Raw genomic sequence first — 23,472 nt, forward strand, 5'->3', positions numbered from 1 at the left:
TTGAATGACATGATCATGCATAGGTTCGCAACAGATCGAGTTAATTCCCTCTCGGAATTTCTTTACTCACTTCCTTCTAAACATTAAAGGACTTCTTAGAAGAAACAAACTTGTACTTTAATATTTAATATTTACATTACTTACTTTATAAGTTTGTACTTATTTTGGAGGTTAATAATCATATGTTAATAAGTATATTGTTCGGAGCACTAATAATAATCAAATGAAAACATTTTTAAATTAAATGATGCTAGGGGCATGGACATAGCTGTGTGTTTTATTTAACCGGTACTGTTGGCCTAGTGGTTAAGGCGTCCGCCTTCGGATCGGGAGGTCGAAGGTTCGAGCCCACGGGGGGCGTTAATGCAAGGATGAATGTTTCTCGTGAGACTCGTTCCGAAATGGCCGCTTCGTGAGCCACTAGATAGTTAAAATGAATGGTTACCGAATTCTATTCGCCTAGCACCTGGCATAGCGATATGAGTTGGGAGGTACATGGTATGCAAGTATCATAAGTCAGAAATGGCTGGGCCTTTCAGTAGGGGTGTCACTATAATAAACAAGACCTTTCACACGACAACATCATCATCATAATCACCTCATCATCATCATCATCATCATCATCAACAACAAAGAAGACAAAATCATTTCATTGAAAAAAAAATCGAATGTAGTTGAAACTGAGTTGTACATTTATTTAAACAAATTTAACAGCTTTATGAACAATTGGCACATTGTGCTGAATCTATTTGCCACCTCCAAATCCGAATCCGCATCTGCATCTGGCATCGACGCAGTGCCATCCGAATCTACAGTCGGATCCACCACAGTCTGACTGAACTTTGCATCCGGTTGAACCTCCGGTTGATGATACTGAAATTGATAAGAAAATGGATTAGACTAGCACCCCATAACAGTTATATAATTTTATATAAAAGCGAGTCATTCATATAGTCAAAGTGTACAAATAAAGCAAATCATAGTATCACGTTTTCTGAAGATTCATGTTTTAAAAAGGAAAATATTGTCGAGTGAACAAAGAAAGTATTTTTTTTTTAAATAGCAAATGGCACATTTAACGAAAATTAACAACAAATAGGCCAGGAAAAGTTAAAAAGTGTCCTTACTGCGTTAGTCACGCAGTAGAAATATGGTGATGAATACTACATTACAAGAATTTTGAATATATTTACTTTTCTTAAAATTTTTGTACATTTTAATTTACAAAGTTGATTTTCTTGAAATATTTTCGTTCATCTGGAGGCATGTAGCTTTAAGCGCTTAAATCCTAGACTAATTACCTTGAACTTTAAAGAATGAATAATTTAAAAAAAAATGAGAAAATTGGGTTGGGTGACCAACACTTTCCTCGTTTATCTTGATGCGTATAGCTGTAAACACAGCTTAGACTTTTGAAAACTTGGTTTTCTTAAAGGCTTGATCAAATTAAATAAAATCACCATCTTGACAAACTAAGATTTTCAACTATGAAATTGGAAGATCTGTATCTAATATCCTTACCCTGGGTACATGTGCACTGTCTTAAATGACATTCTAGTTGGTAATTATTTTCTGGACATGTTACGTGATCACAGTCGCCAACAGATCTACATTCCTCGGCGCTTGTTAGAGCTAAAACAGAAGAAGATTTATTATATACTTATAAATGAAATATTGAGAAATATTGATGAAATAAAATGCGTATTTTCATTTTCCGTATTTTCACTGTAAAAATTTATTTTACACTGCAGTGAAACATATTTTCCGTATTTTCACTGGTGTCTTGCCGGACTACTTTCTTTTAAATTCTGCCAGTACACAAAATTTAAGGGAAAGTCTTTCAAATTCTATCGCATAAAAAGATTAAAAAAATGTATATAATAAACAGAAAATTCAAGTTTTGTGGCATGAAAATTACAAAAATTTCACTCGTGGCTACCGCCACTCATGAAATATTTATTTTCATACCACTCGATGAAAATAAATCATGTATTTATAGAAAAAACTTGAATATCCTCTATGTATTCTACTCATTTCTTTTGTGACAAAAGACAAGCCTTAGCAGTTGCAATCAGTGTAAAGTGGTGAATACAGTTTCAAAATTACAAATGTAAAAATGATGTAAAAGTACAACTAAAATTTTCGTAAGATATGGGAGAGAAACCAGATAAAAGTGATTCAAAGAAATTTATTTTAGTATCTTAGAGTAATATTAAATTAAAAAGAAGCAAGTGTTGTGAGATTTATAGCTGTTCGCTATCATTTTCTCTACTTGTTATAGAGTTTGTGAGCGAATAACATTGATCCTGATAAGACTGCGCGGATGCACAGACTGGTCTGGATCCAAGCTGGTCGCAAACGCATTATGTTGGTTGTGTCATAGCGAGGCTCATTAATGTAATATCAAAATAAGTAAAGTGAATTCAAATACAAGTAAAATGGTTTCCTGCGGGGAACATTTTTAATGATATAAAGATATTTCATTTAACTATTTTCAACATTGTTTAGGGGGATAAATAAACGTTTGTGTCAGGAATATAGCTAACAATAAACGATCAATATAGAAGAAGTTCTTTGGAAACTGGTAACCGTTGAAGACCGGAGAAGGCCGAACATAAACAATTATTTCTTTTTAAGAAAATGATTAAATATGCCTACCATTTTATGACTAATTCCGAGCAAAAAAATAATTTAAACACACAAGTTTACGCAGAAAATGTCTCTATTTATTATGCCAGATGCCACTACGAATATTTTAATTGTGTAGATTTTCAGTATTATAAACAATTTATTGTTTGTAAAATTTGAGATAAATATTAAAGAAACATTGAAATTTTCAAACACATCATTCAAGTTTTTCCACCTTAAACTGTAAAATAATTATAGAAAATTAGAAAAGAAATACAACGTAATCGTTTTTTGTTCTTAATTAGGGTCATTGCGGACTATGACCCTAGAGGTTAATCCGTAACGTACCGGCGCACGGTATTTAGCTAAGTTTTCGAAAAGGTCAATTAACCAATCATATACGGTTTACAGATCACATGCTCCTCCATGTACCGAAAACAGGTCACGTGCTCCTCCATGCCTCAAAAGTTAAACGCGTACCAATACCCTGCGGTCTCCAGACCGCAGGGAATAATGTTATGTTGTGAAAAGTAAAATTGACTATTTAAGGTAAAATAAAGTATAGTAAGGTAAATTCAAAGTGTAGGACATTTATAGAAGCAATAAATTGATCAACAAAGTTAAAATATGTTTCTACAAATATAACAAATTTTGACCATTTGAATACTATTAACTATATATAATATATATATACATGTATAAATGATTTTTGTCTCAATAGGAAGTTCAGTTACAGTCTCTATTTCAGAAACGATATCAACATATATGACGTATGCATAACTAGTCTTCATTCCTTGGAAGTAAAGGTATAAAAAGAGAATTTTTGAAGCATTAGATAAGCGCGTGACATTTGTCCTTCTATAATTTTCGTAAAATTTGGCAGTTCAAAATAAAATACGTATTTACTTTTGCCACGTGAAGACATCATATAACTACATGTATGACTAAATTATATTGTGTGATTGTTTGTAGTATTGAAGTAAATATTTAATTACTTGTAGTCACAAAATTAGTAAATAGAAACGGCGCGCTATGGTTTTATTTGTCTAATATTTTCCCTAGTATCTTCACGTTATCAACTCTCCACAATTTTGATAATACAATACTAGTATATGAATTTCTAAAAGTCGCACAATTTAACACATAAATAACTTTACAATGTTATTAAAGATATATACTTTGCTCGTCATTGAGTAAAATATTTTTGTCAAATATTCATAATTCTTACTGTTAGGTCTAATTTGAATAAAAGAATGAATACACTATGTATGGAAAGCTTCGTTCCCTATTTAAGATCAAGTAAAATTGGTTTTCCTTAAAAACTGCCCGTTTTTAATGACACTATGTATTCATATTGTGACTGCCTATAGTGTATAAAACTTAAAAAAAACATACATTGTAACATATCTACTTTGTGTAAAGTCAAAACATGTTTATTTTATATTTACATTTTCAAAGAGACTGTGAATCAATTAACAATATTTTCTAATATCAAACTTGAGCATAGTACATATATATCTTTAAAGAAAAATGTCACCTACCAAGAACGGCTACGAATACGGCGCAACAGAAAACAACCTTCATGATGATAGAATCAATTTGATACTGGTTTGTCTCAAATTATGATCGTAATTTTATAGGGAACATATCGTGAGTCTGTTACGAGACAAATTGACATATGGTCAAGTCACTCGGTCAAAAATTGCGTTATTACACGATGTCCAGATAAGTGGAATCAATTTTAGAAAGGAATTGTGATGTGAATGAAATCTTCGTGGGGTTGCACATTGTTTCAGCTTAATATAGAAAATCTAAGAACCGTCACGCTTCTATGTATTATTTGTTGTCAAGATTTTTGACAGGTTATAATTATGGATATAAGTTTATATAACCACAAAAGCTAGGCGAGTTATATGTCGCAAATGTCCGCTCATTCAGATCATATACATTATATAAAGTCTTCATAACGAACTTATAATACTTAACAATTCTTTTATTCAATGTAGAAAACAAATCAAAACTTTTTACCGGCAATGTAATATAATTAATGGTACATATTGTAGGATGAATAGCAATGTTACAAACGTGCGATATTACAAGTCTATTGAAAAAAAAAATGGTAAAAATTGTCAGGTAAACCATTAATTTTGCAAAGTTAACAATAAAATGGCTTTCATTCTTTTTTTGTTAAAAGGGGAAGAAATTAAATGTTTCGGCGAGCTTATCGAGGAGTTTTCTACGGAAGAGTATACTGACCCCCCTTATATATTTTATACGCCTGTTTAAAATACGACGATACATGATAACAACATAGTTCGTAATGGTTTTTTAAAAGTTATATATATGGTTCATATTGATCTTTTCTGTTTTAGGCTACTATACTGTTAAAGATACGTATTATAAACTTAAGTCTTTCTTAAGACCTTACCTTTATTTATAAGAAATATGTTTTTTCTTCTTTTCATTGAAATTCTACCTCAAGAAGCAGACGTTTTCTTGGAGTAAACGCTTTTATTTATTTGAAAACAGTATGTTTTCGAGCCATTATTTGTTTCACAGATATAGAGATGATATAATCATATATAATATATATATTCTTTACCTGAGTTTTAAGCTTAGATGATGTTTTATATGTTTCCTAAAGTAAGTTGATCGTTATGATAACACGCTTGCGGTACACGAGAACGTTGCCAGTATTATATATATAATTTTAATTTAACTTTTATATATTATTATTATATAAATGGTATTGAAACTTTGAGCAACTTATACTATACATATTTCTTACATCTTTTTCAATGATTATACATGTTTTTCTCATATATCAAAAAGAGAAAATGGCCATTTAATAATATAAAAATAGATATTAAATAGACTTATTATACCAAGAGAATTTAATTAAATTTATTAATTCATACATCTTTTTTCATGAGATTCATATGATAAAGGCTAAAGTGTACAACTACTGTATGTTAAGAAGAACATTCTGTTCTCTTAAATTTCCAAATATCATCGAAGAAACAATGCATATTTGTGATTTACGGTGTATAATAACAGATAAAACTCTGCAAGATATATTTTAGATATCATATAACTTGTCAATTTTTTTAAAGATATGTATCAAAGGTTTTTTTCTTGAAGGCATAAAAAATATATAAGGGGGGGGGGGGGTCAGTATACTCTTCCGTAGTTTTCTTTATTGTTTACGTATTTTGTCGACGGCAATTACATTTTTCCACCTAAATTCTTTTGATTTGACAATTATCTAAAAATAGCATAATGATTCAACCTTTACAAAAACTGAAGGCCCATTTATACAAGCTCAATAGTTTACATATCGGCGTATTTATCAATTTAAATCATATTTGTAAACATGAAACATTGTTTTACTTCACGAACATGATATAAAATTTGTCTTGAGAGAGGAGGGAAAATGTTAAACTTTGTTAAATTACCCAAAACACGAAGATACAATGTAAATTTGTTTATTGAGAGCGATTAGAAACATAAACATAAACATAAAAGTTGAGCGCGCACGTGTAACCTATCAAATTTGTAGTCATAAATCTTGAAAACTTCTTGTATCTTAAAGCTGAGATTGCTAAGATATAACTAAGATGTTCTTATTTCATTGTCTGGAATGACACCTTTAAAGCAGCATGCCTCCAGATTCATGCTAATTTTCATAAAAAATTTAAAAATTATATCTGAATGTATAATATATGATGTAACCAAAATGAAGCCATTTACACATTGTCCATGGCACTTACAATCCATGTAAATTACAAAAAAAACCTGGTCAAAATATGCATAAATAGCCCTTCCTGCGTTAGTAACGCAGTATAAATATAAGTGTAAATATAAAAAAAATCAGTCATCGACCGCACATAACATGTAAAATATTACTTGAATCTTGAATCATTTTACGTTTCCTAAAGTCGTTAGACTCATCTGGAGGCATGCAGCTTTAATGACCTCGTATATGCAAATGTGACTTTGAGTGTTGATGCATATTTTTTTGGTAAACTCCCTAGAACTCGCCTATCAGTTGAAAAGTAGCCCAAAGAATATTAAAACGGTCATTTCGAGTGGGATACGCTTTTCAAAGGAAAGTCTGCTGTTTATGGCATTCTTTATGAATAATGTGAAAACTGTGAACCATTTTGTGCAAAAGACTCAATGCAAGTATCTTTTGTTGAAAACAAAATGCATGCGACAAGTACACGTCCCTATGAATGTGACAGATATTCCAGCATGGGCAAATTTCATGAATGATAAATGGGGCAAAGTAGCCTTTCATGTAAACATGTTGGATCGTATTCCAGCCATACAATTACAACACCCACATCACCTATAAAAAACGTATATATTGTTTAACAAAATTTGCTTGATAAGCAAATATTTGTAACTGAGACAATGTTTGATGGTTTGTTTCTAATATAATTTTGCATTTTACCTATACGTATAGAGACTAGGCGTTTTAGGTTTTGCATTTCAATAAGGATTATGTTTCTCTTAACTATGTATTGTACTAGTATGTGCATTCTTTCATATTCATAATTCGGTGTTGTTTTGCCATAACCATTTCCCTCAAGTTCTTTGTCATATCATGTAAAGTTATATGATTAATGTAATTGATCATAAAAGGTTCAAATAGGTCCATTGGGCCGCGGGCAAAAATCTTTGTTTGTTTGTTTGTTTTGGGTTTTACGTCACATCGACACAGTATAGGTCATATCGCAACGTTCCAGCTTTACTGGTGGAGGAAGACCTCAGGTGCCCTTCCGTGCATTATTTCAGGCACGAACGGGCACCTGAGTAGAACCACCGACGTTCCGTAAGCTAGCTGGATAGCTTCCTCACATGAAAGAATCCAAAGTCCCTGTCGGGATTCGAACCCACAGCGGTGAGGGGCAAGTGGTTTGAAGTCAACGACCTTAACCACTCGGCCACGGACGCCCCTAAACTCTTTATCAAATTGTATTGTATTTTATAAATGTCCATTGCATATATCATTATCATGAACAATTATCTATCAATCTATCTATATAATTTGTTCTCTACTTGTTGTTATAATTGTATATTAGGTAAGTTAACGAGATGTGTACGATAGTTCGTAAATAACGAACTATTCGAGACAAACACAAAAAATGCTACAATGGTCTTACGTCAGTGTTACGAGACATCCACTCATTGATTTATTAAAATCTGCCAAAAATGACAAAAAATCTGTGACATGAAATGAAATGACATGAGCAATAAATGGAACAATCTAATTGAAGATATAATTATGCTGTTGTAGTAAAATTTGCTTGCTTAAGTGACTTAACAATAATGCTGCTGCTGCTGCTGATGATGATGATAACAATGAAAATGATGATGATAATAATGAAAATGATGATGATGATGATGATAATAATGAAAATGATGATAATGATGATGATGATGATGATAATAATGAAAATGATGATGATGATGATGATAATAATGAAAATGATGATGATGATGATGATAATAATGTAAATGATGATGATGCTGCTGATGATGATAATAATAATAATAATAATAATAATAATAATAATAATAATAATAATAATAATAATGAAAATTATGATGATGATGATGAAATAATAATAATAATATTAGTAATAATAATAATAAAAATAATAATAATAATTATAATAATGAAATGATGATGATAATAATGATGATGATAATAATATTGATAATGATTATGATGATGATGTTTTTGTTGTTGTTGATGATGATGATGATGATGATGATGATGATGATGTAGTTCGAGAAAACTCGCACCTAAAAAAAAGCCTTTGCTAACCTAGGATAAGCAAAACTTAAACATAATTGCACACCAACAAAAACAAAAAAACAACAAAAAACAAACAAACAAAAAAAGTTAAAACGGGAACGCTATGCCAATGAACAGACTATATTTAAATCCGCATGCCTACAGATGAGCTTAAAGGTTTCAAAAAAATCAAACTTGAGAAAAATGTATTAAGATTTTAAGGAAATTTAAAGGATTTAAGATTCATGTTATGTTTTACTGGTTTTGCAATGTTTATCCCCATATATATCTACTTTGTTACTAACGCACTAAGGGCTATTCTTGCATAATTTGACCCCTTTTTGTAATTTAAGTGGAATGTAATGCCGTTTGCAATGTGTTAATTACTTTCTTAGTTCACTTTGAAATAGTTCTTTTAAATACATTTTCATGAAAATCATCATGAATCTTAATTGAGGCATGTTTATTTTTTTCAAGATAAATCACAAGTTTAATATTTTTTGAAGCACACATTATCATGCGACTGATGAATGTTTTTGCAATTATAATTATGTAAAATATGTAAATAGATTGTCTCATACTTGACACGGTTTTAGACTCGTGGGAACGTGACGGCTGTTTGTCATTCAATTTCTCATTGAGTAGAAATCGTGATTTTTTAAATCTAAATATAGCAGTAAATATGCATAAATGCATATCCAAAATTTGTATTTCTAATTTTAGCGCTCAAGGACAACAAGCAGTTCGATATGAAATCAAAACAAAGAAGAAACAAATAAACTTGGCGTATCCTGCATACGGTTGAATTATATGCAATCCGGTGTTACATACCACATTTGAATAATGATAACCCTGCAAATTAAGGCCACTTCTTATGAGTTTTAATTGATAAAGTGGAAATAAAGAACCCCCAGTCTTTAACAAAAACACCCAGTATCACTCGAACTTACGCTTTCTGTGTTGAGAATTTTCACTGAAACGTTGGCTCCGCAGTTCAAGGTTGGTCTTGGTGTAGAACGGTCTGATCCAATATGGCATTGTCTGTTGCTTAACTGAGGTCAAGAAAATTACTTGGATTGAACCACGTAACCTCTTGGATATGTATAATATTCACTGTCTTTAATTTGAGACAGTCCGGGTGTATTTTAAAGCGGAACGTCTCCGTATAAATTAAATAAATAGTTTAAGTATCAAACTATAGACGAAATGTAATTTTAATCAAGATATTTACAATCACTGTGAAACTATAAATCTTTTATGTAAAATGTGATAATGTTTACTATTTTTTATCACAAAAAAGTACGACACTGTTACCATAGTACTAATGTTGAACTTATGTTGCATCATATTTTACAAGATTTTATAAATATTTCTCAATACATGTACTTCATTTATACGTATTTAGTGCTTTGTGTTTATTTTTAGTAGTTTTAGTTTCAAAGGAAATAAAAAGACATTGACATGTTATTTATAGATATATCCCCAATATTTGAACCTATAAATTTTTTAATGTGTAGCAGACGACGGAAAAAAACAAAAAAACAAAACAAAACAAACAAAAAACAACAAGAAAAAAGCATATATCAAAAAACAACATGAACATGAACAAATTTGATTATTAAAATTATTTAACCAGGTAGCAAACAGAATGTACGCTTGCCCTACTTTTAAAGATATATATTGGTCAAGTATTAGGATCGGACTTAATCTTCCGGAAACTATGCAATAAAACACAAGGTGTGAGATCCTTTTACGTGTGATCACTATATATGGAAAGTTTAACAAGAAAAGTGAGAAACTGACAAAAACTTTGCTTGTAGAAATCACGTACTGTTATGACCGGATTTTCGATCTCTGACTTGAACAATATGAAAACAGATCACATAATAAGTATATCCCAAATGATAATATCAGACATATACAAGCAGACACAATTATGGACCAATATACAGTTAAACCTGTTTCAAAGACCACGTTCATATAAAGATCACCCTGTAAATAAAGACCACTCTTCAATTATCCTTCATTGATTAAATAGAACAGGGTTATCTCTAAATAAAGACCATTTGTCTACTAAGATGGTATTTGGTCCCTTTTTGTGTGGCCTTTGTCCACAAGTTTGTCTGCTATATATTTAATTTGAAAGTGTTGAGTTTGTCTATAGTATAAGAAAGTTTCGAAGCAGCCAAAAGTATAGGGAATAGCCTGGCATATGTCAATTATTACCACAGCTAAAGCGCGGCGAAATATGCCGCAATGCTATATTAATTTTAGATATATCATCAATTTTTGAACTATATATATTTACAGTACTAGTGTACGTATAAGCGGGCGAAAAGTGGAACACATTTTTAAATGTTTGAATTGCAAGAAAAATGAACACGATTTATCATCAGTAAAGTTATTGTTTGTTTTCTCTGTTGGGTTTTAAGTCACACAGACACTCTAAAGGCTATACATAGACTTCGTAGCCAGACTGGCGGGGTTCCTTGTTGCATTTTTGAATTGTTCCAGGCACGACCAGACTCTTAATTAAGTAGAACCACTGACCTTCCGTAATATAGCTGGAAACTTGTGTTCAAATCACAATCAAGACTTTAACATCCTTAAAAAAGACAAGATTTTTTTTATTAAATTAAAAGTTTTTTTCAATTAAATATATAATGCATTTTGTAAAAGGAATATTTTCGTATTGTTCCTGTAATATAATACAGATTCATTTTCTATTGTTGCTGTTGTTTGAGAATTAGATGTTTTTTGTGGTGTTGATTGAAAATTGCCAAAAAATCGTACATGTATATGCACAGAATTAATAAATAAAGACAATGATCGAACCATTGATTGTATTATTTTATATGTATTACGTAACATCTAGGAAACCATCTTTCAAGTGATGTTTATTAAAATAAAATCATAAAATTAATATTTAAATAAAATGAAAATATTTTTTTAGACTTAAATCTAACATTTACTTATTATTTATTCAGTAATTACAAATTTCTCCACAAGTGATCGACTACTAATCCCACATGATTTCTGAATCTGCCGTGAGAGACAAATGACTCAATGTCCGAGATCAGTTATCATGGAGAACTTTCGCCATGTCCGAGGGTCAAACCATCGACCCCTGGATTACAAATCGGTTACCCTCAACCCCCCCCCCCCAATTGAGCCAAGTACACGTGGACGGTTTGTGAATAGTGAAGCTTGGCTGAATTATATTTCATTGCATTTGTTCATAAATGCGAATTAATAAATTCGCTGACATTAAGAAAAACTTAGTATCACATGCTATGTACATGTATTTTAAAATCGTTTTTTTCAAGTCATGTTAACACTATGACCCTTCCAACATGTTTTACTACGTTATTATCCAAATCGTGACTGGATTTATAAAGGCACCGTACCCGTGACTCAGACATAATCAAAGTCAACAAAATAAAACCCCGTGATGTGTAACATAATACACCGACCATTTATACCCGAATCACGATTTTTTACGCTGCACATACTGTACGGTATATAAGGCGTACAGAGATACGGTCTCTTACAGAATATACCCGGAGCAGTTTCACAAGATCAGAGAAAAAGCGGGAAAAGGTAAGTGTTAATTTTCTTTCAAATTTAATGGTAAGCTTTAAATATTTGTTAGAAACAATTATAGTTTAAAAATTTAATCAAGTCGATAATGAATTCTGTTTATATTTTTATAAAGTTTGTTTAGTTTATGATTTTTTTATTATGACGAAATTGTCACTGAAGGCAACAATTAAAGATATGAAAAGATGTAAAAATATTTCACGCATCGAATTTTTTAAATAATAAAAAATGATTTTTTGTTTTGTTTTATAATTATATAAACAACATACCTCCCACGGTATGCAAATTTTCTTTTTAAACAACCTTATCAACGGACTTTATATTCCAACATATAACACACATAAAATTAAACAATTCTGAAATAAATAAATAAACAAACAGTTGTTATTGCAATTTTAATCATTGAATATGAACATTTTTGTCAGTATATAATGTTGTTATATATATACCGAAAGTTTAGTCGCAATGTTTTTGTTTTGTTCTTTCATTTAATTAAACTACACCGTTTCCAATACGTTTTATGAAATAAGAAATGTTCTCTACATAGTCAGAAAAAAATGAATCAAAACAGTGATTTAATTTAGCCGAGGTAATTTTCTTTTATCAAAAGAAGTAAAATACATGTAAAGTAAGATGAAATAAGTTGTAAAATGTTGCGCCATACCATGCTAACTTCAGTGTTGATATGTTTTTCTGGTCCTTCAAGATCATTGATTTTAGCACATTAGTGCTTGAGATTGTAGCCGGGACTTGGGACTTTGGGAGTGCACCCACGGTACTACGCAACCAAGACTAAAAGCACACTCATAGCAAATAACAGGTCAACCATTAAGGGAAGTAAGCTCGCAGAGCAGTGATGAGAAAATAATTTTTCCTTGCAGTTAAAATGCTGTTTTTTATCAACCAATCTCTTTCTACTTTCTTTTTTTCTTCAGACAAAGACAATGAAACTTACAATTCTATTCATAACACTGTGTGTAATCGCGGTTGCACTGGCTGCGCCTCGTGATAGACAACGAGGCCAAGGCGCCAGACGACAGAATGTTAAAAACGGTGAAGAGAAATCTGTAAGCCAAGATAGTTCACGCGGAGGAAGACGGGGGAATAAATTACGTAACGGAGGTGACGAAGATTCAGACAGTGATTCTAAAGATGAGAACGACTCTTCAGATAGTGAATCTAAAGACCAGAACGACGCAAGAAGACGCAAGGATAGAAATCAAAAACAAGGTGAATGTTGATTAAATGATTACATTGTTTTGATTTAGTCCACGATAGAAGATTCTTTACATAAACATTTATATAAATAAGTTTAAGGAAGTGCTTGTGAAAAAATTAGATAAACAAAGAATGAATAAAATGTATAAATAAATGAAAAATTAAAAATCTTTTTTCCTATTCCGCTCTAGACTGTGAAATGCATGAAACATAGATAAAATTCTTTTTAATATTTTATTTGCAAGAGTCACCTCATCAATAACATACATAATTGACATCTTAATATATCTTTTTTCAATAAATAAGTATGGCTTTTCAGAAGCAACGCTTTGGAAATACTTGTGTATTAGAACCTTATTACTTGACTGAATATTTTGTTCAAAAATAAAAGTGGCTCTTAGTTTGGTTAAATTATAATAATCAAATCACGCAAAACAAAACTAATAATGAAATACTAAGCGATGGAATTGATAATTTTATCCTGCATGCACATTCCCCGGTCATGAAGAATTTATATTGAGTATTAAGACACCATCTAGTTGTAAGATCTTCTTTTCGGTCCTTTCCGTTAGTCCCCAGATTACATATGAATAATCGTCGGGCTATTCTAATTAATAGAATGTCCAAAATGTCTTTATTCTTATAATTCACAAACACTTTGTACATAATTGAATTTAAACACGCACATTTTCATAGCGAAATTGTAATGATTGCTAAATAAAAGTTTCTTAAAACTAAGGTTGTATGAAAGTTATGTAAATTCTAGCCTTTAAACTGTATTTTTTTTTGAAGAAAATTCCAAAGCAGATGAAGAGTCAGCTGAAACTAAACGGCCAACAAGGAAGACAACTACTAAGGCGCCACCTGCCGGTGATGATGGTGCAGAGACCCCCAACGGTGATGATGGTCAAGAGACCCCCAACGGTGATGATGGTCAAGAGACACCCAACGGTGATGATGGTCAAGCGACACCCAACGGTGATGATGGTCAAGAGACCCCTAAAGGCGATGATGGTGCAGAGACCCCTACTGGCGGTGATGGTGCGGCACCAGGTACAGGAGGCGGAGATGGTAAAGTGCCACCATCCGGGGGAAACGACGACCAGGTTGTTCCACCTGAAAACAACGGCGAAGAGGCACCACTCAGAAAATAGAGGTCTAATAAATGAACAAATAACTGTAAAAGAAGATAATTGTCATCAAATCACATTACATGCATTGACAATGTACAAACAGTTAACCATACAATTCTTAGAAGATTTGGGTTTTATTTACACAGTATTATTGTAGATAACAAATTAGACTATTCTGATTTTAATAAATGATAACATCATGGTAATTGTAGTGTTCCTGTGTTTTGTTTTACAAAAGAGTTCTTCGCCTCAACAGTTGGTGTCGTACTTTATAATGTTGCCAAAAATTCAGCTGAGATGTTTATGTACAAATGTACCAGAAAGAGTGGGATGATTTGGTAAAGCATTATTCATCGTTGATAACCTAAATTTCGCTTCTTACTGGACAAACAGATTTCGGCCTCCTAGGCTGGAGAGCTTATGTTGTGAGTAAAATCCACTTTTCTCACTGCCGTGGGTTTGAGACCCTCAGAGCATTTTGATTCTCTAATTGTGAAGAAGCATTCCAGCTAGTTGGCTGTTGATTTTACAAAAAAAAAGATCACATATTTAATGTTTCAATGTCATATAAGCAAAATTCACATTAACAAAAAGGCATTTATTCTTACATTTCAATATATTTCAGTATGATTATTTTTAAGGGTGACCTCCTTTAAATGTCTTGTTCATAACCTCTATGTTGTTTTTTCCCTGTGTTGAAGCTGAGGTCTTCCCCACTAAATAAGTCGGAAATTGCTATGCTACTTTGAAAGTGCCTATGTAAGTCTGAAAATATGGACATGGAAGTAAATGTGGGAAAATATAAGTATTGTGAAGTTTGCACGAGTACGGACATGTAAATTTGTAGGACGTAATTTCTACATTCGTAGGTTAAAAATGCACATGCATTTCTTTTATAGAAATTGAAATTTAGTTTTTTTATTTGGTAATTGTCAGAAAAAGGAACATACACAATATAAGACGTGCTGAGGGTATAATCGGGATATAATTTATGTTCAAGGCATTATGATAAACCATTACGGGGACCACTGTCATTAAATAAACAAGAAACATGATGTCAGATTCCTGGCACATTACGACATTGACTGAATGACAGTATACGACGAGTACTTCTAGTACGGACGCAATGGAAGTTTCGTGTCGTATCACTGCGCAGATCAATTGGTAGCATTTTATTCAGCTCTTCTTAATTAAGGTATGCAGTGCACAGCTGACCATTCCTTCGCAGCCACTTTACGCGTGCATAACACCTCAATTGTGTGTATTTTGTAAACTCTCTCCACCAATATACTGATGTGCGCATGCGCTTGTACAAAAATAAATGCGAAAATTGTTTGTTTGTTTCATTTTACGCATTTTCCCCAACAGTATTTCAGTCACATAGGCGGGTAGTTTCCTAACCATCGTTCCTGGAGAGTTACACCAATAGACTACCTTCCTTCGCGTTTAACTACCAAAGCATCTCCCGGGGATCGAACCCACGACAGAGAGGTAACTGGATTAGAAGTCATCGACTCTAACCGGTAGTCTAAAGTTTGTTACGTCATGGGTTTATGAACGACATAAATATATATGTGCTCTAACTACGTTTATTATCTAAACTATATTCTATGATACATGTGTTTACATATCAGTGTCCGTGATGGTAGTATATTAAGATCTAGGGAACTCTCTATTATAAAGGAGCTGTACGCACCTAGAGTATCATGTTACAGTTTACTCATCATGCTACATCTTCCATCTTTTACAAAATTACTGTTATATTTAAACATAATTTTATCATAGGTATAACCGCATAGATTATTTGAATAACGCTTAAATAGATTCAAGGAAGAAAGACTTTATATTAGATGATGATTACAGTAACATATAGTTAATAAATGTTCATTATCATGAGTCGTTTACAACATGTACTAATCATGATTAATACTGTAAATTTGTTCATTACAAACAATCACTGTCTATTTACAAGTCTGTTACAGCACGTGGCTTCACCTTTCTGCCTGCGCGAGTGAAATAATTAGCATTATCCGGAGGATTCAAAACCACAGGCTGTTTATTGCTATCGGTACGCTCTGACCCTACGTTAATCATTCTGTCATTAACTGACATTTCAAGGCCAGAATTCAAAGCACCATGGGTCAATAAAGGCGATTCTTTAGATTTCAACAAATCTTTACGATTTCTGCGATATTGTTGTCCGTTTTCTGTTTCAACAATATAGGACCTATCGCTGTGATTTTTTATAACAACAGCGGGACTCCAGGACTTGTCTAGACGTTGAATTCTAGCGGAATCTCCAACATTTAAGGGAGACAGAGGTTTAGCATTTTTATCATAGTAATGCTTAGATTTGACCTTGGATTCTGCGATTTTTTGTTTGACAACATCAGGGGGCGGTACTTGTGGTATAAGGTTTTCCCTTAAAGTAGGAAGGATAGAACGAAGTTGTCGTGATTGGACTAACTGCGCTGGACTGAAATTTCCTATATCAGCGAGAGGAGTAGAACGATATTCTAAAAATCCTATTCTCGGATCAGAATTATCATCTTTTGCCTTTTTAAGTATACGTTTGGCAACTTTAACCATCGCCTCAGCCAAACCATTTGTTTGGTTATGATATGGACTACATTTTACATGTACAAAATCCCATGACCTTGAAAACTCCTCAAATTCTTGACTAGAAAAACATGGACCCCCATCAGTGACTATTTTCTCACATATGCACCAATGTGACATGATATCTTTCATGTGGGAAATAACAGTTGAACTTTTTATGTTCGAAAGTTCATGAACTATGGGATACCTAGAATAGTAATCGGACATGACCATGAAATTTTTCTCATTAAGTGAGAACAAGTCACACCCTGCAATTTGAAACGGATAGTCTGGGATTTCAGAGCTGATTAATGGCTCCTTTCTTAAAGAATGTTTATTGCACATTTATTAATATTCCGTCATTAGGAATGATTTACCTTTTTATATAATATTCTTTCCTTAGGAATTATAATTAAACTATTTAAAATATTCCGTCTTTAAGAATTATTATTTTTCCAGTTCTGACACCATGTTACGTCATGGGTTTATGAACGACATAAATATATATGTGCTCTAACTACGTTTATTATCTAAACTATATTCTATGATACATGTGTTTACATATCAGTGTCCGCGATGGTAGTATATTAAGATCTAGGGAACTCTCTATTATAAAGGAGCTGTACGCACCTAGAGTATCATGTTACAGTTTACTCATCATGCTACAAAGTTGCAGTCTAAAATAAATTTTAAATGGTAATCGAATACCTCCCCTGTATGAATAAGTTTCATATGGTGGCTTCTTAACACCATATCAATTTTTTAGCCACGAAATGTGAAAAATTAAATACACGAAGAAGTCCATTTTTTGGCTGCAAGACATTTGTTTTGGAAAAGTTGTTCCGGTTACGTGGTTTCCTGCTTACATTTGTTAGTGCATGTTTGAACGGGAAACTAGCTGCAATCGTGCCAATCGCAACTTTTCGGCCCTTTCCGTCACTCTTCGGATTAAGATAATAGCAGAGGTAGTTCCGATTGCAATCGTGACAATTCGGGCGATTCCGTCATGCTTCGGAATCAGACGAAGTAATATTACGGAAATCTAAGCTATTTTAGTTACTTCGGTAATCCCAGTTTGTTTATATATAAATAGGATTTCTATTTTTACTTGATTCTGTTTCAATTCTTTTTCAAGACGCAAAAGTTAGTTTCTTTTATAATTGGTTTCTGTCTTTATTAGTTTTATACAATGGTTACTGTAGTAGTATTCCGTCTCCAAAGGGCAGTCCTGCTTACCAAAAGATCGTGACCGAATCACGCAGAATATTAGTGCATGATCAAGTTATATTTAGATATACTGACAGAGTTTAAACGTCTTGGTGAGGTAATCTAAAAATAGCACATGCATATCATTAACCTTACCACGTGCTGATCTCCTGTGTTGTTTACTTGTCTCTAAAGCTGCTATATAAATGAAATTAGCATAACTCTCTCGAAAAAAGTGGAAATGAAATGTGCTCACTTGTTTTCCTTCAGTATGATAGATTGATCTCCACGTGAGAGCCAATATTTTTACGATTTATTATTTTCTCTATTAGTTTTACACAATAGAGAATAGATTTCGTTTTTACAAAAAAAGTTACTACTGTTATCGTCAGCATGTTCCCGTTCAGTTATAATCAGTGGACTTCTGGTCCCTATTTGGTCCAAATTTGCACGCATAACACTGGTGCTCAAACAAATGGGCACAGGTGCTCGTCCAGTCTTGGGCTTACCCTACCTATCCCTTTATAAAAGTGAAACTTTTTTTCGAGAAAAAAAAAACAACTAAATAAACCCTTTATGATTTACAAATACCGTAATTCAAAAAAAATGTGATAATAAATTGAAAAAAAAAAAAAAAAAAACAATTTTAAAGGGAAGGGATGATGGCACAACTGAGCAAGCCTTTCCTTTTAAAAGGAAACTTTATTTCTCTTTGTGTTGTCCATTTTAGCATTCTTAAGGTGAAAAGCAGCAGAAAAAGTTAGGCAAAAATACCAGATTTCTACCTTTTTCGCATTTTTTTAGTGTTGTTTCGCATTAACTTAAGTGTTGGTTCAATATCAATCACTTGTTTTAGAAAACGATATGATATTTGTTAGCTCATATCTAGAACAGGGCCTTTCAAATAGAATTCTATTTGAAAGACCCTGCATAGAATTTCTAGATATATCATACTCACGATGTTTAATCACGACCGGTTGTTGTTAATTAAATTAGTAGGGCGTAATTTTAAGAAAGATGTTGTGCCTGTTCATAACAAAATCACCAGCTTGAGCAGAAACTAAGCATTAAAATAAAAAAAGCCGAAGGACCCGAAAATGTAACCAAAATATTATTATTTTAAACTGTCATGCAGACCTATGCAAAAGAAATGCTGTGGATATTTGGGGTACACAATACTACGAACCTCTGGGTTGATCACACAGTGGGTCAGACATGCAGTGAATCTTTCAGTAAGCAATATTAGGAATCTTTGGGTAGGAATGTTGTAGAACTTTCAGTAAGCAATGCTGTGGATTTTTTGGTTAGGCAATGCTCTGGATCTTTGGCTAAACAATGTTGCAGTCTATTTTGGATAGGCAATGTTATGGAGCAATGTAGTGAATCTTTTGGTAAGGAATGTTGTAAATCTTTCGGTAAGCAACAATATGAATCTTTTTGGAAGAAATATCGTGGATCTTTGGGTAGGCAATGTTGTGGATATATGTGTAACATGAGCTGTCACAGGAGACAGCCAAGCTCGACTAATAAAATACTGGACACAGTAAGGAGGACAAAACTATGAAAGAAAAATCAATTATGTATAATAATGTATTAAGTTATAGTAAAAAAATAACATTTGTTAACATAAATTCCAAGATCAAGGGGAAATAATTCTAGAAATAGTCACGCTAGAGTTATGAACCTTGTCACACAACATGTGTGTTATGATAAGAAATATATATTTGAAGTTTGAAGTAGATACCTTAAAAAGTAAATAAGTTATAATATTTCTTAAAGAAAATCCTAAGTTCAAAGAGAGATAAATCTGTAAATATTGATTCAAGAGTTATGAACATTGTCACATAAAATGTAATTGATGATAAGAAATAAGTATTTGAAGTTTGAGGTAGATACCTTTAAAACTAAAAAAGTTATAGTAAAAAATAACATTTTTCTAGTAAAAAAATCTAAGTTGATGGGGAGATAATTCTTGCAATATTGGTGCTAGAGTTATGAACCTTGTCACATAAGATATGGATGATGATAAGGTACATATATTTGAAGTATGAAGTTGATCCCTTTAGAAATAAATAAGTTACAGTAAAAAATAATGTTTTTTAAGGAAAATTCTAAGTTCAAGGGGAGATAAATCTGAAAATATTGGTGCTAGAGTTATGAACCTTGTCACATAAGATGGGGATGATGATAAGGTACATATATTTGAAGTATGAGGGTGATCCCTTAAGAAATAAAGAAGTTACAGTAAAAAATAGTATTTTTTAAGGAAAATTCTAAGTTCAAGGGGAGATAAATCTGAAAATATTGGTGCTAGAGTTATGAACCTTGTCACATAAGATGGGGATGATGATAAGGTACATATATTTGAAGTATGAGGGTGATCCCTTAAGAAATAAATAAGTTACAGTAAAAAATAGTATTTTTTAAGGAAAATTCTAAGTTCAAGGGGAGATAAATCTGAAAATATTGGTGCTAGAGTTATGAACCTTGTCACATAAGATGTGGTTGATAATAAGAAACATATATTTGAAGTTGATACCTTAAGAAATGACAAAGTTAAAGTTATAGTGAAAAATATTTTACTGCACCAATACTTTAATCTGAAATATGGATGTGGACGCCGGGGCGAGTAGGACAGCTCTCCATATACTTCGTATAGTCGAGCTAAAAAGCGTTGTTGATATTTGGATAGGTAATGATGTAGATATTTGGGTGAGCAATGTTGTGGATCTTTGGGTAAAAAATATTGCGAATATTTGGGTAAACGATATTGTGGATCTATGAGTTAACCACGCTGTGGATCTTTGGGTAAGCAATGCATTGAATCTTTGGGTAAATCAGTTGATATTTGGGTAAACCAGTGTGGAGCTTTGGGTAAGCAAAGTTGAGGACCTTAAGGTAAACAATAACATGAATCTTTGGATAAACCAGGCTGTAAATGGTAAAAAATAAATAGGTAGCAATTATTAATAAAGACTTAGTGTATAGCAGACCTTTGGATAAGTGCTGTTCAACTTAGGGTAAGCTACATTGTGCACATTTGATTTCTGTGTAAGTCAGGTTGTGAATCTTTGGGTAACAGGTACAAGAAAAAGACATCATTTTTTAGATTATATTTACAGTAAATAAACTTTAATATAAAGTTTATCATCATAGTGCATTTATAATACAAGTGATCACATATATCAGTACATAATGAAAAAAACAACAACAACAATTGCATTAAATATAGATAAAAGGATGGTGAGGCAATGGAAAATTGGCTGTACAAAGCACGACATATTTGGTCCTAACAATGTCATAAGAAAATAAAACAATAGCTGTCAATAAGGCGTCAGTCATGCTCGACTATTCTCGGGACTTGAAAGTAAAACAAGAGCCTGGATAATGAAAATTTTTCCATGTTCCTAATTCTGTCTAATTCTAAGTAAAGGTTAGAGGCCTCCTATTATGCTCTCAAATAAGTGTGTGAAGTTTCAACCCATTTCCTTCAGTAGTTTTGGAGATACCAACTTGCACACAAAAACTTAAACAAAGTGTGATGCTGACACCTGGGTGAGTGCAATAGCTCTCCTTATTCTACGAATATTCTAGCTAAAAAAATAACACAGTTCAAATAGAAACCGCAGTGATGTGATTATCTTAATATAAATATGCACTTTCAAATTATCAATATTAACAGTTTTTGAAAGACGTCCAGATAGTCTCTATTTTTTCTATAAAAAGTCATGAAAATAATGCAATAATAAAATGTCATGATTTTCTCATCTCATGCCATCGAATAGAAATCATACAAATGGAATTGTAAATATGTTCTTAACGGGATATTTAGGCAAAATAATGACACAAATATTAAAATGATCTTATGTACTGAAATCACGCTAAAATGACATTTCTTGAAGTTTCAGCATGAATTTCTGTTTAAATTCTATATATTTTGGGTTTGAAGCGTAAATATATCTATATATGTTGAACAAAATTTAGACGCCAATAGAATCCCCAAATAGTTTTAAAACAAGTCAGGTGACTTGAACAAACCCTTGAAGTTACAATAACAGATATTGTGGATATTGTATGATTGAAACAAGTCTAAGTCATTCATTTGACATGTTTTTTAACGTTTCCAGAGTTCACTTTGACAACTGTTGTGAATTCTAGCGCTCTAACCTGACCCACGCGGGTCAAGTTAGGAAACCACCATTTTATTCTTAATATTGAGAAAAGTTTTGTTCCTTTGACTGTCTAATATATTCATTTTGAGGGCATTTACAGAATAATGAATGAAAAATTCAAAACTAAGAAATGAAAATTTTGCCTGTGTCTCCCTTTAAGCAATCACATCACAAAAACAATTGCAATGGAAGTATTTTAACAAATAATGACAAAGTTCTATGCTTATTGATAAACATTTACTTAATTGATATATATGTCAGACATATATGGTTAATAATTATAATATTGTATTTAAATAGAGGGATGTCAATTGTTTGTTTTGTTAGGTTTTTTAATAGCACAGACACTTTGTAAAGGTCATATGGCCACAGTCCAGCTATACTGGTGGAGGAAGACATCAGGTACAGTCTTGTCATATACAAAGCATGTGACAAATTTCAAATGTTTCTATTTATGTTTTATCATATACTCCCTGTTAAATCATGTAAATAAACAAGTTACTATATTCATTCAAATTGATGGTTACATATAAATGTCAAACAACAGTGCATATCCACGGCAAGATTATCATTTTAAGTTATATTATATTAAAATCTACATTGATAAATTGAAAATATAGATAAAAATACATGTTTACTTAGCCAATTAAAGTAGACAATCTAGAGGCAGCGGCATCTATATTTAAGCGATTTTGTAGATACAAACACAAGTTGATTACTTTATGATATATTTAAATCAAGACTGATTCTTTTGATAATGATATGAACAACACAAATAAATGTCTCTTGTCAATAAAATCTATAAATAGATCCAAAATGTACATGTTAAAAAGTCATGGCCTGAGACCTGTTTAGGATATAGGTGAATGTAAAGTAGACATAGAGTAAAAAATGAAACTGGGCAAAAAAAAGTATGTTACTATGATACAAATATAAACAGATGGCTGAAATGGAATAAATATTCATAAGTACAAATAAACATTTATAAGTAGTAGGAATAATTATTCATAAGTAGGAAGGAATAAATATTCATAAGTAGGAATAAATATTCATAAGTACCAATACATTTATATCCATAAGTAAGAATAAACATTCATAAGCAGGAATAAAT

At 32.0% G+C, this 23,472-nt stretch overlaps 3 protein-coding genes across 3 annotated transcripts; 1 reads left to right on the forward strand and 2 right to left on the reverse strand.

Moving 5' to 3' along the window:
* Positions 1-680: 680 nt before the first annotated feature.
* On the reverse strand, positions 681-4,242 carry LOC132740492 (serine protease inhibitor Cvsi-2-like). The gene is made up of 3 exons (XM_060728405.1): positions 4,170-4,242; positions 1,522-1,632; positions 681-873 (listed from the first exon to the last, which is right to left on the reverse strand). Exons 1-3 carry the CDS (start codon positions 4,210-4,212, stop codon positions 746-748), a joined length of 282 nt encoding a protein of 93 aa, XP_060584388.1. The 5' UTR covers positions 4,213-4,242; the 3' UTR covers positions 681-745.
* Positions 4,243-11,903: 7,661 nt separating this feature from the next.
* LOC132740489 (circumsporozoite protein-like) lies at positions 11,904-14,591 on the forward strand. The gene is made up of 3 exons (XM_060728403.1): positions 11,904-12,034; positions 12,970-13,264; positions 14,045-14,591. The coding sequence occupies exons 2-3, from the start codon at positions 12,979-12,981 to the stop codon at positions 14,404-14,406; spliced, it is 648 nt and encodes a 215-aa protein (XP_060584386.1). The 5' UTR covers positions 11,904-12,034; positions 12,970-12,978; the 3' UTR covers positions 14,407-14,591.
* Positions 14,592-16,350: 1,759 nt separating this feature from the next.
* LOC132740483 (uncharacterized protein K02A2.6-like) lies at positions 16,351-17,328 on the reverse strand. Its single transcript, XM_060728389.1, has one exon. The coding sequence runs from the start codon at positions 17,326-17,328 to the stop codon at positions 16,351-16,353; it is 978 nt and encodes a 325-aa protein (XP_060584372.1).
* Between the last annotated feature and the right edge of the window lie 6,144 nt (positions 17,329-23,472).

Source organism: Ruditapes philippinarum, unplaced genomic scaffold (assembly GCF_026571515.1).
Source record: "Ruditapes philippinarum isolate M1 unplaced genomic scaffold, ASM2657151v2 ctg550_1_1_1_1, whole genome shotgun sequence".
Classification (NCBI taxonomy): Eukaryota; Metazoa; Mollusca; class Bivalvia; order Venerida; family Veneridae; genus Ruditapes; species Ruditapes philippinarum.

Excerpts from the sequence above, each read along its gene's own strand:
- LOC132740483 (XM_060728389.1), bottom strand. The coding sequence starts at position 17,328 with ATGTGCAATAAACATTCTTTAAGAAAGGAGCCATTAATCAGCTCTGAA.
- LOC132740492 (XM_060728405.1), bottom strand. The coding sequence starts at position 4,212 with ATGAAGGTTGTTTTCTGTTGCGCCGTATTCGTAGCCGTTCTTG. Across the intron at positions 1,633-4,169 it reads CGTATTCGTAGCCGTTCTTG|CTCTAACAAGCGCCGAGGAA; the intron begins GTAGGTGACATT and ends CTTCTGTTTTAG. Across the intron at positions 874-1,521 it reads ACAGTGCACATGTACCCAGG|TATCATCAACCGGAGGTTCA; the intron begins GTAAGGATATTA and ends TATCAATTTCAG.
- LOC132740489 (XM_060728403.1), top strand. The coding sequence starts at position 12,979 with ATGAAACTTACAATTCTATTCATAACACTGTGTGTAATCGCGGTTGCA. Across the intron at positions 13,265-14,044 it reads GGATAGAAATCAAAAACAAG|AAAATTCCAAAGCAGATGAA; the intron begins GTGAATGTTGAT and ends TTTTTTTTGAAG.